The sequence below is a fragment of the Chiloscyllium plagiosum genome, unplaced genomic scaffold (assembly GCF_037043375.1).
Source record: "Chiloscyllium plagiosum isolate Xiang-an unplaced genomic scaffold, Cpla_swu_hap1 HiC_scaffold_37, whole genome shotgun sequence".
Lineage (NCBI taxonomy): Eukaryota > Metazoa > Chordata > Chondrichthyes > Orectolobiformes > Hemiscylliidae > Chiloscyllium > Chiloscyllium plagiosum.
Window position 1 is genome coordinate 8,941,496 of NW_028270175.1, and position 15,235 is coordinate 8,956,730.

Consider the following 15,235-nt stretch of genomic DNA (forward strand, 5'->3'; position numbering starts at 1 on the left):
GGCGTGTCAGAGGTTGAGCTCTATGGAGATTCTGCAACTGCATCGTAAAATCAGCAACTCAGGTAGACTCTAGAATCATGACTTTTCAGTCATTATTCTGGTGTACGTTTGGTGGTCTCAGCACCAGATGCTCAGTGGGATCAATGTGGATTTCACCAGTTTCCTCATCCCCGTCCCCCAAAAAGCTCAGCACCACCCTCTTGACCTGTCCAAGATATCTTGCTTCCCCAACTACCTGCTCCACCCTCCTCTCCCACCTATCATCTTCCCCCACCACCTTCATCTAACTAGCACACTCCCAGATACCTTCCCCTCCAGTCCCAGCCCTACCCCTCTCCCTTTTATCTCTCAGCCCCCGTGGGCCACAAGGCTCATTCCTGATGAAGAGCTTATACCCAAAATGTTGATTCTCCTGCTCTTTGAATGCTGCCGTGCTTTTCCAGCATCACACTCTCAACCCCCACATTTCTTAGGATGCCATGCTCTCTCTCTCTGCTTTGCTGAAAGGTCAGTTTAGATTATAGGTCTTTCTGATGACAGGATTTTAACTCAACCTGAAACTCAATTGACAGTTCTGCTAATAGAGTTAAACTGCACTTTCTGGATTCCTTAATATAAAAAAGGCCAGACAGCAATCAACAGCTCAGAAATAATCTATGTGCTCATTAATAAGCCAGTATCTTTAAACTTGCTTTATCTATAAAACCCAGCATTTCCATAAGTAGTACAGTAGTGGTAGTTCTGCTGTGGAACAAAATTCTCATTCTACCTTAAAAGATCAAACTCTCAATCACACATTAAATTCTCACCTGATTCAGAACTAACCCTCGATATGATGTATTGTGAGTGGTGGTACCTGAACAGAACCTATGAGATTTAAGTGCTTTTGGAGAGCAGTGGTCAGCCCTGCTGCCTCATATCGTCAGGGACCCACGTGCAATTCTATCCTTAGATGACTGTGTGAAGTTTGCACGTTGTTCCAGTGTCTGCATGGGTTTCCTCCCAGTGCTCCAGTTTCTTCCCACGATCCATAGATGTGCAGGTTAGGTGAATTAGCCATGCTAAATCCCCCATCGTATTCAGGGATGTGTAGGTTAAGTGCATTAGTTAGGGGTAAATGCAGAGCATTGGGTAAGGAATGGGTCTCTGTGGGTTACTCTTTAGAGGGTCAGTGTGGCCATGGTGTGCCAAATTGCCTGTTTTCACACTGCAGGGATTCTATGAATTGATTCTAAACTTCAAAGTTTGTGCGAAGATTCTAAACTAGAATGGCAGGGGTTTGGGAATCTGAGGGCAAATTCAGAGGTAGAAAATCAGTGGGTCTGAAAGGCAGAAGCAAATCAGGTTGAAACGTTTAGGAACAGAAATTTGGGAGCATGAAAAGGTTTATATGTAACAGCAAGAAGTATAGTAGCTAAATCCATTGAGCTGCGGCATGGGTGGATACATGTCATTGTATCATGCTGCCAGTAACTTGCCTTGGGGTAAAAATGACAGCCCAGCATTTTTGGATGTAGAGTCTTCAGGCAAGATAGAAAGGGAGATTAAGACACGGTGGAGGTATTCTTTATTAGTTAAATAATCAATTGTAGCTGTGAAGAAGAGTGATATACTAATTAAACATCAAATGAGGCCACAGAGGTTGGGCTGAGAATTTAGTAAATTGGCAGGTAGACTGCTTTCTTTTCCTTTTTGGATAAGGTGTTGGACATGTTGAGTGAATGGGCAAATGCATGGCAGATGTAGTATGATGTGGATAAAAGTGAAGTTGTTTACTTTTTGGTAGTGAAAACAAAAGCGGAATATTATCTGAATGCAAATGAATTGCGAAAAGGAGAGGTGCAACAAAAACCAGTTGCAGAAAGTAAGCATGCAGGTGACGAAGGCCAGTGGTACGTTGGTGTTCACAGCACGAGGATTTGAGTATGGGGCAGAGATGTTTTGCTGCAATTGTGCAAGGGCTGTTGTGCTCAACGTCCTTAACTAAGGCTGGATGATCCGGCTAAGGTGGGAGTGCAATGAAGGTTTACCAGACTGATTCCTGGTTGGATGACAGAACTAAAACATGAAGAGAGACTAGATTGGTTAGAATCATATTCACTGGAGTTTCAGAGAATGAGGGAATCTCGTGGAAACGATAAAATTCTAACAGGACTCGACAGGGGAAACATAGGAAAGATATTCTTGGTGATCAGGAGATCCAGAAATCAGGGTCACAGCCTAAGGATACAGGGTAGACCATTTCGGACTGAGAGGAGGAGAAATTTCTTCACTCAGAGTGGTGCACCTGTGAAATTCGCTGCCACCGAAAGTAGTTGAGGCCAACATATTGATTGTCTTCAGGAAGGTGATACATATAGTTCTGGGGGCTAAACACATCAAACTTTATGGGAGGAACAGCAAGAACAGGTACTGAGTTGGATGGTCAAACATGGATCATATGGAACGACAGATCAGGCTCAAAGGACCAAAAGATGTACTTCTGTTCCTATGTCTGTATTTCAGCAAATACAAAAGCAGGGATGTAAAGCTGGAATTGTATGTAATGCAAGCTTGGCCACAGCTAAAATTTTGTGAACAGTTCTGGTCACTGCATTACAGAAAAGTCATAATTGCTTCGGGCAGAGAAAGGCAAGATTTGCAAGAATGTTGCCAGGGCTTGAAAATTGCAGTTATGAAGAAAATTTTGATTGATTAGGTTTGTTTTTTTAAAACAGAAGAGGCTTAATTGAGATGTACAAAATAATGGGTTCAGGTAGAATGAACAGGAAAGATTTGTTTTCTGTAGCAAAGAAGCCAATTACCAGGCAGCACAGACAGGTTAGATGGGATATAAGAAAACATTTTGTTCATCCACTGTGTGATGGGTGTCTGAAATTCACTGCCCAGTTTCATTGCAGTGGAAACCCTCAACTCACTTAAAAGATACCTGGATCACCAACTGAAGGGCTGTAACCTGTAAGACTGTGGACTCGCTGCTGCAAGGAGGGTTTAAAATGAGTGGCTAGTTCTAGATTAGGTTCCCTACAGTATGGAAACAGGCCCTTCGGCCCAACAAAGAGCAACCCTCCAAAGAGCGACCCACTCCGCTTCCCTATATTTACCCCTGACTAATACACCTAACACAACAGGCAGTTTAGCATGGCCAATTCACCTAACTTGCACATCTTTGGATTGTGGGAGGAAACCGACGCACCCAGAGGAAACTCACGTAGACACTGGGCGAATGTGCAAACTCCACGCAGACAGTCGTCTGAGGCTGGAATTGAACCCAGGTCCCTGGCGCTGTGAGGCAACAGTGTTAACTACTGAGCTACTGTGCCACTCTTTTTCTATTTTGTTGGCCAGCACAGACATGATGGACTGAATGGTCTCTTTCTGTATTGTAAACTTTCTAGCGTCTAAATGAACAGAGGTATGTATTGTGCCCCATAAAATTTACCTCTTGTGCTCTCAATGGAACAATATTCTTAGCATGGTCTGCATCATTCTACTTTCTACTCTGTTTTTTTACATTTAAAGTAAAGCTTCCTACTTTCTCTGTTTTCTGTTGAAGGAAAAAGAGACAAAGAAATAAGTGAGAAAGCACGAGAGGAGAAGAGTCATAGAGTCGTAGGCCCTTTGGCCCAACTCATCCATGCCAGGAATAGAATTTACAAATTAATACATCAAACCTCTTGACTTGTTTTTTGGAATTAGAAAAATTTTAAGATCCCAAGTTGTAGCGTACAATATTTTGATTTATGGCTGCTCTTTCATGCAAGGAATGTGTGAACACCAAACCTCATTCACCACTTTGTTGTTTGCTGCCTACTTTTAATCCAAAATAAAACTTAGATCATACAAGTAGTTTTAATCTTTAGTTTTTGTTGAACTGATCTTTTTGAGTTTGACAGAAAAGTCCCATACGTTATTCAGCCTTTGAGTTGTTTAACCTTTTATTGTTGTGGTTGGTGTTCTAATCTGAAAATGTGGTTGATTTAGTGGGGACTCATCACACTGTAAAGGCATGAAAGAGCTTTTGTAAGAAAGTAGAAAGAAGCGCAGAAAGTGTAAACTTTTAAGTAACCTCATTGTGGTCATAATTTGAGGTTAAGGCAGTGTAATGTTTAAACCTGCTTTTCGTGTTACCAAATGAGAATATTGTTTCTTGATGAGAAGGAAAGAAATCTGAACACCTACAAGTTTGGCATTCTTTGTCCGATCTTCAGATAATTTCGTTTGCATCTTTTTGTTCCAAGCGTTTTGTGCTTTAGATTTTCTAACACCCTGAAAGCCTGTGTTCGTTGATGGTATTTTTAAATAAGCCTTTAATTATTTTCATGTGGTACATATTTACAATTGTAAAACAGATCAACATGTCCACTGAAGTAATGTTTAAGTTGAAACCACATTCAATAAAGAATTTGAACAGTTTGTATGCAGTAAGATATTCTGGATGTAGGTTTGCTTTCTGAACTGGAAGGTTCGTTTTCAGATGTTTTGTCACCATACTAGGTAACCTCTTCATTGACCCTTCGAATGAAGCACTGGTGGTGTAGCCCACTTTCTATTTGTGTGTTTGGGTTTTCTTAGGTTGGTGATGTCATTTCATGTGGCGATGTCATTTCCTTTTCTTTTTCTCAGGGGGCGATATATGGGGTCCAAGTCAATGTGTTTGTTGATGGAGTTTCGGTTGGAATGCCATGTTTCTAGGAATCCTTGTGTGTGTCTCTGTTTGGCTTGTCCTAGGATGGGTGTGTTGTCCCAGATAGATTTAATTTTAATTTTATCATGTTTTTAATACTTATTTAGTTCCAGTTTCAGGCACCAACCAAACTGTTTCAGTTGACAACAGCATGGCAAGGAAATTTGTGCCATTATCACGCAGTTGCTTATCCAGTGCCAGTTTTGACATCAACGTCTTGCTTTTTCTTAGGGTTACCTGACTCTGTAAATTTCTGTTTTTCATTTGACTCAGCATGTGTACTTCCTCATTTACACCCTTCGCAATAAACAATGAGTTTAATGCCTAAATTTGTTTTGAAATTTGTGTGATAATTGCAGAAATTTACTCATGCTGTTTTCAGCTGAGGACTGATGTCTGTAAATGAAACTGAAGGGATATTCTAGAGTATTAAAATCATGATAAAAATGTCTTTGCACTCACTATCAAATAGTTATTTAAATTTAAGCATTACTTTGGTGTTTCTGATGATCTATTTTGAAATTGTAACATTGCACTATTTAAAAAAAATTAAATGCTTATGTCCAAAAGGCAATGAACTGTCTGTACAGTGATTACAGTGATAATGATTGTCACACTAATTTAATAGCAATCGTTGTATCACGTTACTCTCCTTAATAACTATTTCCACAGGTCATTAGAGGTTATATTCAGTGAGTTTACTAAATGGTACACTGCAAAGTGAAGGGGTAGTGCCTAATGTTTAGAGAAACACACTTTTAGGCAGTAATATAACCATGCTGAACACTTTATATGCAGAATTACTGATACATTTGCCCTTGATCATTATCCTTTATGACAATGTGCAAATACCCATATACAGTCATTCATTAGTTGTTTTTGTTTTTTTTGCTGTTTGAATCAATAATTGAATATTCAGACAAGTTCTGATACTTCTTTGGTACAAAAAACACCAGTGACCTGGAAAACTAAGCAATCGTGCCTTGTGTAGTACATAGAAATGCAGGTGTTTAGCCAAGGGCAATTTCTTTTTTTTTATTTATGTTTCAGAGCCATTGTTGTCCCAATTTTAAAACAAAAGCTGCCCAACATCATGGAGAGTTAGCTGTTTAACAGAATAGCATATGGAAATGCTGAAGCTGTATTTGTACAAACCTTCACTGTATTTGTACAATACCAATAGCATATATGATATAGTGAATCTTGTTTAATATCATTTCAGATGGAGCTAATAATACTCTCTCACATAAAGTCATGCATGTGTTGAAGGCAAAATGGGTGGCGCATGCATCCGTGCATGGTGTTGAAATAAGTGTGGATAAAGTTAAAACAGATGTAGGCTTCCAACACTTACACGCAATACAGAGAAACAATAAAATTCAGATTGTGTTGAACATACCCATGTCGCAAAAAATGGCAATATATTTCCAAGTCAGGATGCTCTGTGACCTGAGTTGGTGTGAACATATGCCAGCTGTCCTCATAGGTGCTTGAGGTTGTGGGCTTGGCTGTCTAAAATGCCTTGATGAGTTGTTTCAGAGCATCTTGTGCACACTATTGCTTCTGAAAGTTGGTGATGGTGAGAGTGAATGTGGAAAGTGTTGAATGAACAGCCAGTCAAGCTGGTTGCTTTGTCCTGAATGGATTGAGCTTTTTGAGCATGTTTGGAGCTGCACTATTCAGGCAAGTAGAGTATTCTATTACGTTCAGGCACTGTAACTTGTAGGTTTCAAGGAGTCAGACGGTGAGTTACTCTCTACAGAAGTCCCTGCCTCCCTCTCGATCTTACAGCCACAGTATTTAAATGGCTAGGCCAGCTCAGTTTCTGATCACTGGTAACCCACAGGATATTTGAAGTGAGTGAATGAGTGATGATAACACCATAGAATGTTAAGTTGAAATTTCTGTCCTTGGAAATGGTCAGTGCCTTTAACTTGTAAGGTATGCATGTTACTTGTCACTCAACAGCTGGGCCTGAATGTTATCCAGGTTCTGCTGCATTTGAATGCAGACTGCTTCAGTATTTGAGGAGTTGCAAACAGTACTGAACATTATGCAGCCATCACCTACATCTGACCTTGTCATTGGTGGAACAGCTGGATATGACTAGACCTAGAACACAACTCTAAGGAACTTCTATTGGGATGACTCCAACCAGTGCAGAGTACCACCTCCTTCCTCCCCCCCCCCCCGATTTGCATCGACTCTAATTTTTGCTAAGGCTCCTTGATGCTATATTCTTAACCTGCTAATTTTAGCAATGGTGACCATCAAACTACACTCAACATTTTTGTAAAAATCCATCTGGTTCACTGAGGTATTTTAGTGAAGGAATCCTGCCACTCTTAGCTGGTGTAACTTACATGAGATTCCAGTTGCACCAATGTGGTTGACTCTGAACCACCCACTATAATTGCCTTGCAAACCATTCAGTTCAAGGACAATGAGGATGAACATAAAATGCTGCCTTGATGTCTCTTCCACTCTGGAATTCAGGTTTGCTTTGCCCACGTTTGGACCAATGTTTAAATGAGATCAGAAGTTGAGTGGGCCTGGTGGAACTCAATTATTCCAGCCATTTTTAAATTGTATGAAAGTCTGGTTGGGAAAACCATGTTGTGCATAAGTCCCTGGAGGATCTAAGAAAGCTCCAATCACCACACTTGGCTGGACTAATTGTAAACAGTGTGAGAGTTAGTTTATCTGTTTGGCAGTGCAAGTTACAAAGAATATTGCCCAGAATCCCTCATTCTCTTCTACTAAAAATTTTTAAGTGGTTATAGCAGTAGTCAAAGGGGTCTTTGCTTGCACCCTGAAGCTGTTGTACCTACTAAGTCCATTGACTGAGGCAAGTTCTGCCTATTCAACAAGAGGGGCAGACATATTTGCTGAATCTGACTTCAAATTTCGACTCCTTCACTTCAAAGAGAGAATGCTAAAGCAAGCTAGGCCTGGAACAATATTTGGTATTGACCTAATTTTCAAACTTCAAAAGTAACTTTATCCTTCTTACTTTAAATAGTATAGACAATAGTAAACCACTTCTTATGGAATTAAATTTCATTAGTAGTTTTGTTGTAAATTAACATTTTATTTTGTTTAAAACATTAAGTTAAACTATGGGTTACTCTTTAAATTGAAATGACTCGAAGATTAAAAGGGGATTGCATGTGATCTTGTACGCACTCCTAGTTCACAGATCATTCTGAAGAAATGCCTGGTATTTGGTTGTAAAGTAGGAGATAGGAAATTATGTGGGACTAAATGGATGGGCCAAAGGATCATTTTCTGTCTGCCATTGTTTGTATGTATGTAGAATAAAAATCCGAAGAAGTCATGATCAGAGTCTAAAATTCCCTGGTAAAACTACAGCCAGAAAGAACCAAGAGTGGCAGATTTCAGAACTGTAAGGAAGGATCAGAAAACCTTGGGATTATTTACCCTCTGAAAGGATGCAAAGGAGATTTTAACGTTTGAAATGTAGTACATTTTGTACCAACAATAATACGGGAAATTACTTTATGCAGAAGGGACTGTCTCTGTGCTGTTGGATTCTCGAGAAGGTCAAAGGGTCACATGTTCATTATATTTTGAAGGAAAATTGTGGATGATATTATGTTCTTCCGACATGAATGATCAACAGCAGGAACAGAATCTCAAATGAACTGGTAGAGGCAAAGATCTTGGATTCATTTAAGATCAAAATGGTTCCTACCATGGGGCACTTTGTCCTTTTTCTAAATGAATGACCTAAGATTGGCCAAATAACCATCCTCATTGTTAATTATTCTGTGAATTGATCATTTTGTTTTCTTGCCTTTTTTTGACTCACTTTGTTTGCGTATATTTTGTATTTGTTCTGAAGAGCTTCTTTGGTTTAGATTATTCTTGTTCAAGAAGCTCTTCTACTTTTGGTTGAAAAACTTCTTTAATTAAACATTTTTTTTAGGCTAAACTTCCAGAATTGAAGCCTGTTCCCCTGTCCACTGGTGAAATGGTAACTGAACACGAGGAGCTGGTCTGGACACCAGGTGTCAATGATTGTGATCTCCTGATGTACCTAAGAGCTGCCAGGTAAGAATGTGCTCAAACCTTCATCTCTCCAGTCAACATTTTGTTTTATATGCATGCAAGAAAATGCAAATATAAATACTTGATTATTAGAAGCTGTTTTCCTCACCTATGCAATTTTGGGGGACAATTCTCTTCTCTGTCTCCCCCCCCCCCCCCCACTTTGCTGTGTTCCATCAACAATAAATTGAGAAGAAACGTGATCTTGGCTTTTGCACATGCCCTCTGCTGCTAATTACGTGAAAGGCATCACTGAGACAATTCCATTCAGCATTCTGTAGAACTGGATTGCAGAAGGTGGGGAGCTGTTTCATTGTATAGAAATAGTATTTTCAATGGTGTACATAATTGCTAGATTGTTCCTTATGTTCATGATTGGGTAAGTAGAAATTAACATTTGCAGTTGTCATTGTAAATAAATACTGAGTGGACCCCAATACAAGCAAGCTTGCACTGATAGGAATTAGATAGGGGCGATTTTTGTTGGAGGTAAAGATGGTGGTAGAAGGAGAAGAACCAACTGACAGTTGATGGGAGTGGAAGATGGGAAGGTTCAACATTCAGTCCCTGTTCTGGGTATTTTTAATCTATAATTCAGTGAAGCTGTGACATGCCTCTGGAGCTCGTGGGGTTTGAATCAAGGCTTTGTGGCCCAGAGGTAGCCATTACAACTGCACCACAAAAGCCCTAATCTATCCCTGCTGTGCACTGAGTTCACCAACCTATTGGGCAAATAGTAGGGAGGTCATAATTGGCTCCAGGGCCCTGGAATGGGAGGATTAGGGGAATAGGTAGCTTTCTTGCAACTGATCTCTATTTAAATTGGGAGTCTCAAAAGCAAAAGAGGGGAAAAATGCAAATTACAGTTTGGTTTGATGTGATGAGGAATAATCATATACAACTGTTTGTATTGATTCTTCACTGTTTTGCTTTCATCGTGCTAGATTATTCCCTATTCTGTTGGTTAATTCTAGAAGCATAAGAGCAAGAATAGGTCATTCATCCCTTTTGAGCCTGCTCCACCATTCAGTGTTTGCTCCTGTCTTCACCCAATATCCTTTGATCCATTTAATCCTAAGAACTATATCTAGATCTATATCGTTTCAGTTGCATGACCCTAAGATCTTTTGCTATAAATGCTGCGTCTTATGATCCTGCTCCACAGCTATCTGATGAAGGAGCAGCCCTCTGAAAGCTAGTGCTTCCAAATAAACTTGTTGGACGATAACCTGATGTTGTGATTTTTAACTTGTCCACCCGGTCCAACACTGGCACCTCCACGTTGCATCTTTCTTGAAAGTTCTCAACATTTTTGCCTCAACACTTTCCTGTGGCAGATAACTCCACAGCTTCACCACTCTCTTGGTTAAAAAAAAAATCCTCCTCATCTCTATCCTAAGCAGCCTGTCCATTAGCCTTGCACTGTCACCCCTGTTTCTGGACTCCCTGATCATTGAGAACATTCTTCCTGTATCTATCCTGTCTGATGTTGTTAGAATTTTATGGGCTTTTGAGATCCCATTCTCTGTGAACTTATAGTCCTAAATTATCCTAAATCTCTTCCCGATATGTCAGTCCCTGCTGTCCCAGGAATCAATTTGCTAAACCTTCTTTGCACTGCCTCAATAGCCAGAATATCCAAACTCTGATAAGAACATCAAATCTGCACCCAATATTCCAGCTGTGGTCTTAGTAATTCCCCGTACAATAACAGCAAGGCATCCCTGCTGCTGTACTTGAATCCTCTTACTAAGATGGCCAATGTGCCATTCGCTGCCTTTTTTTGCATACTGCACCTGCATGCTTATTTTCAGCAATTGGTGTATGAGGGCCTCCAGGTCTTGTTGCACCTCCTGTTTTCCCAATCTATTGCCATTCAGATCATTTGCCTGCCTATCTTTGCTACCAAAGTGGATAATTACACTTATTCACGTTTTCATCTGCCATATATTGCCCACTTGTCCAAATCACGCTGAAGTTTATCTGAATCCTCCTCGCTACGTACCCTTCCACTCAGCTTTGTATCATCTACAGATTTGGAAACATAACACATTTTTTTCCCTTATCTAAATAACTAATTATCCCACTCATCACTGACTGCCCTTTGGTAAAAGACCCTTTTATTCCAGTGGTCCAACCAGTTCTCAGTCCATTTCAGTACATGATCTCCAATATCATGTGCTTTAATTTTGCATACTAATCTCTTATGTGGGACCTTACCAAAAGACTTCTGAAAATGTAAGTAAACCACACCCACTGGCTCTCCTCATACAGTCTACTAGTTAAATTTCAGCAGATTTGTTAAGCATGGCTTCCCTTTTGTAAATCAATGCTGACTCTGTTTGATTTGGTTATTATCTTCCAAGTGCTGTGCTATTACATCTTTTATAACTGACTCTAGCATTTCTCCCACTGGAAATGTCAAGGTAATCAGTCTATAATTCACTGTTTTCTTTCTGCCTGCCTCTGTAAACATTGGGGTCGTGTTAGCTACCTTCCAATCCATAGGAACTGTTCCTGAGCTTGTAGAATTTTCGAAGACGACCACTAGCACATCTGCTATTTCAAGGGCCACTTATTAAAGTAATCTGGGGTGAAGTCTATCAGGCACTGGGGATTTACCTGCCTTTAATCCTGTTAGTTTCCACAACATTGTTCCATTACTCACATTCATTTCTTGTGGTTCCTCCTTCCGATTAGACCTTGTGCTCCCCTATAATTTTGGGATCTTATTTCTGTCTTTGTTTGAGAAGACAGAACTAAAGTACATACTTAATTGGTCTACCATCTCTTTCTTCCCATTCCATTACAAATTCTCCTGTTTCTGACTGTAGGGCACCTATATACATCTTTGCTAACCTTCTTCTCTTCATGAATCTATAGAAGCTTTTATTGTCAGTCTGTATGCCCCTTCAGGTTTGTTGTTATGCTCTATTTTCTCCCTCTTAATCAGTACTTTTGTCTTCATTTTCTGGAATCTAAACTGTCCCAATCCTAAGGTTTTATACTTTAATGGCCAATTTGTAACTATCCCTAATTTTCCTTGTTACCCGCAGTGTGGCTACATTTCCCATTTTATTTTTATGTTATGTTGGGTTGAATAGTTTTTGCAGTTTGGCCACACGTTCTTTGCGTATTTACCTATCTATTGTCATCCCTTGAAACAAAAGTCTTTAATATATCATTGCAAGTCGCACCACATTCCATCATGATTTCCTTGAATTAAATTCAGGATTCTAGTCTCAGTAACAACTATATCGCTCTCTATCTGAATGTAAAATTCTTTCCTATTGTGTTCTCTCTTCCCTAAGGGCCCACGCACAACTAGATTAGCAGTTATCCCTTCCTTGTTGCACAATACCTAGCCAAGAGCGGCCTTTGTCAAGTTGGTTCCTCAACATATTTATTTGAAAAATTATCCCTTATATACTCCAACAATTCCTCCTCTACAGTGTTGCTACTGATTTCATTTGCTCAAATTATATGGAGATTGACTTTATTCATAATTACAGTCATGCTATTATTACTTAAATCTCTAATTTCTGTCAATATTACAGCTGCAGTTTGGAGGTTTATATACAACCTCTCCTGACATTTTCTGCTCATTCGTGTTTCTAAGCTCAACCAATACAGATTCTACTTCACCAGAGCTAATATCCTTCCTCGCAATCAGATTAATTTTCTTTTTAAACAGCAGTTCTAATCCACCTCCTTTTTCCCGTTTTGTCTGACCTTTCTAAAAACTGAAACTTGCTCGATATTCTGTTCCTACTCCTGACCGCCCTGCAGCCACATCTCTGTAGTGGATGTAGGTTTGTTCGCTGAGCTGGAAGATTCATTTTCAGATGTTTCATCACCATACTAGGTAACATCTTCAGTGAGCCTCTGGATGAAGCTTTGGTGACGAAATGTCTGAAAATGAACCTTCCAGCTCAGAGAACAAACCTACATCCAGAACCTGAGCTACAAATCTTCTCAAAGCATGCTAACATTTCTTTAATCCCCACTATTTCATACCCATTTAAATCTGTTTGCTTAACTGATTTCATCTATTTTATTGCAAATGCTCCATACCTTAAGGCACAAATCCATAATGCTTGTCATTTTAGCATTCTTAGCCTCCTTTATTGTGGCCCTGCTTGATTCTAGCCCTTTATTTCTCTGCACATCAACTTTCTTATTTCCCAATATGTCTTTGTTTCATTCCTATTTTTCTGTCATCCATCAACCTGTACAGGTTCCCATTCACCTACCATTTTATTTTATACCTCCTCAACCACACTTTCAAATACATCCTGTAGGACATAAGTTCCGGTCCTGCCCAACTGATTTAGCTTGTCCTGATGCCATCAGGCCCAATGCCCCAGGAATCTGGAACCCTCCCCCTTGCACCATCTGTACAGCTATGTAGCCATCAATATAGCATGTTATTTCTATTCTGACTGCGATGTGGCATTGGTACCAATCTTGAGATTACTGTCTGAGGTCCTATTTTCTAATGTACTTCCTACCTCCCTATATTCTACTTTCAGGACCTCCTCTCTTTTGTCATTGATGCCAATGCATATCACAACCACTGGCTACTCACCCTTGCAATTCACAATGTCATGTGACTCTAGCACTCAGGAGGCAATGTACCATTCTGGAGTCTTGCTTGCAGCCACAGAACCGTCTGTCTGTTCCCCTTACTATTGAATTTCCTGTTACTATAGCATTCCTGTTCTTTATCTCCTCCTCCATGCAGCAGAGCCAACAATGGTGCAATGAGGTTGGCTATTATAATAGCAAACATAGAGATATTTAAAATACTTTCACATACCAATTAAATAAATGTGTGAGCTCGGTAAGAAGTCAGCTATGTTGATAGAATATTTGCTGCTGACAAATTACCCAGGTGCTTCACTAATCATGAAATTGCCTGACAGAATTTTAATTGTCCCACCATTGTGTTCAATACCTACAGTTGCTTAGGCTGCAAGTTCTGAAATTCCCCACCTATGTCTCTTTATTTCTCTATCTCACTTTTCTCTTTTATGATATTCCTTTTAGGCCGAACTTTATTCTTAGGTTTGGCCTAATTGATCTTTACAAGGCTTACTGGTATAATTCCTTTTGCAATCCCTTTGTGAATTGTCTTGGTAATTGAAAATTAGAAGGGATGTTTTACTTTGCAGTATTTGAATTATAATTTCCTATTTCAATTTTTTTTTATATTCGGAATAATGCAAAATGTGTTTCCATGTAGGAGTATGGCTGCCTTTGCAGGGATGTGTGATGGTGGATCTACAGAAGATGGCTGTCTTGCAGCATCTCGTGATGATACTACAGTAAATGCTTTAAATACTGTAAGTTTCCTTTGCATTAGGCAATTTGCTGAGCTCCAGATGTGACATTGTGTCATTGCTTAAAGCAATGACCTCCAAATTATTTTAGCAAATAGATTATAAAATTGAAAAGACATACCACTTTTCAATGCGTATTGTTCTGGTTATTAATTGGCCTATATTTTCCAAGTGCTTTAAAATCCTGAGCCAGAGATGGTGCCATCATGGTAATGTCACTGGTCTATTAATCCAGAAACCCAGGAGACATAAGGTTCAAGCTCCATCATGGCAGCTGGTGGAATTTCAATTCAATTAATTTGAAATTGAAAGGGAAAATCTGCCTTCCTTACTAGCTCTGGCATAGATGTGAAACCAGAACCACAGTGTTGCGTTTGACTCTTAAATGCACTCCGAATTGATCCAGCAAACCACTTAGTTCAAGGGCAATTAGGGCAGACAATAAACACTAATCTTGCCAGTTATGCTCACATCCCAGAAAAGAATAAAAGAACACAAATTTCTTGACTTCCCCACCTTGAATTAAATAAGTCCTGTCCTCAAAAAGATGGTTATCAGCTCTAATACAATACTCCTTTTATTTCCTTAAGTTTTGAAATTGTGAAGTTTAATGTAAAACTTGTATTCAAGTTCATATCTTTGAATTTGAATAAATGAACACAATGTATTTACTTGAATACTCATTGAATAGCTATTAAAATGAAAAAGAATTGCTGTAGTTTCCTGGTTATTAATATTGATTGCTTTCTGATTCTGTTCCATCTTAAAATTGTACCTTAACATAATGAGTTATTGAAAGCTTTGTTACAAAAAGGCTTAAGTTTTGGAATCAAAGTTGGGCACTTTAATAGAGCTAGCATCCATTTGCTGAGGAGGAGCCTTGTATGATTCTGTTTTCAGATGCAAAGTGAGGCACTCATGGAAGTTGCATACTGAATAAATGTTGGCTCTGAATGTTGAAGGACGTGGAAAATGTCGACCATTTAATAACCAGAAAATGTTTTTTTAAAACAGTGGATATTAAAACTATGAACAATCAAAATATGTATCTATATTTTACATCGTCTCCAACTATCGATTTTGATGTTAGTACATTTCTATGAAGTGTTATATGATATACATTGCTAATTCTTAG

The 15,235-nt window shown here is 39.2% G+C and overlaps 1 protein-coding gene across 7 annotated transcripts in view; it reads left to right on the forward strand.

The window, feature by feature from the left end:
• rerea (arginine-glutamic acid dipeptide (RE) repeats a) overlaps positions 1–15,235 on the forward strand; it is a 571,358-nt gene that overhangs the window by 379,830 nt on the left and 176,293 nt on the right. For 6 of the 7 annotated variants that reach the window (XR_006309302.2, XM_043676153.2, XM_043676157.2 and 3 more), the window contains 2 exons: positions 8,637–8,761; positions 14,004–14,103. The exons of the other annotated variant lie outside the window; for it this stretch is intronic. Coding sequence is in view for 5 of the 6 variants with exons in the window: in XM_043676153.2 (XP_043532088.1) it covers positions 8,637–8,761; positions 14,004–14,103 (225 nt within the window). In the remaining variant the exon portion in view is untranslated. The remainder of the gene's footprint in view (positions 1–8,636; positions 8,762–14,003; positions 14,104–15,235) is intronic. 7 annotated transcript variants of the gene reach the window in all.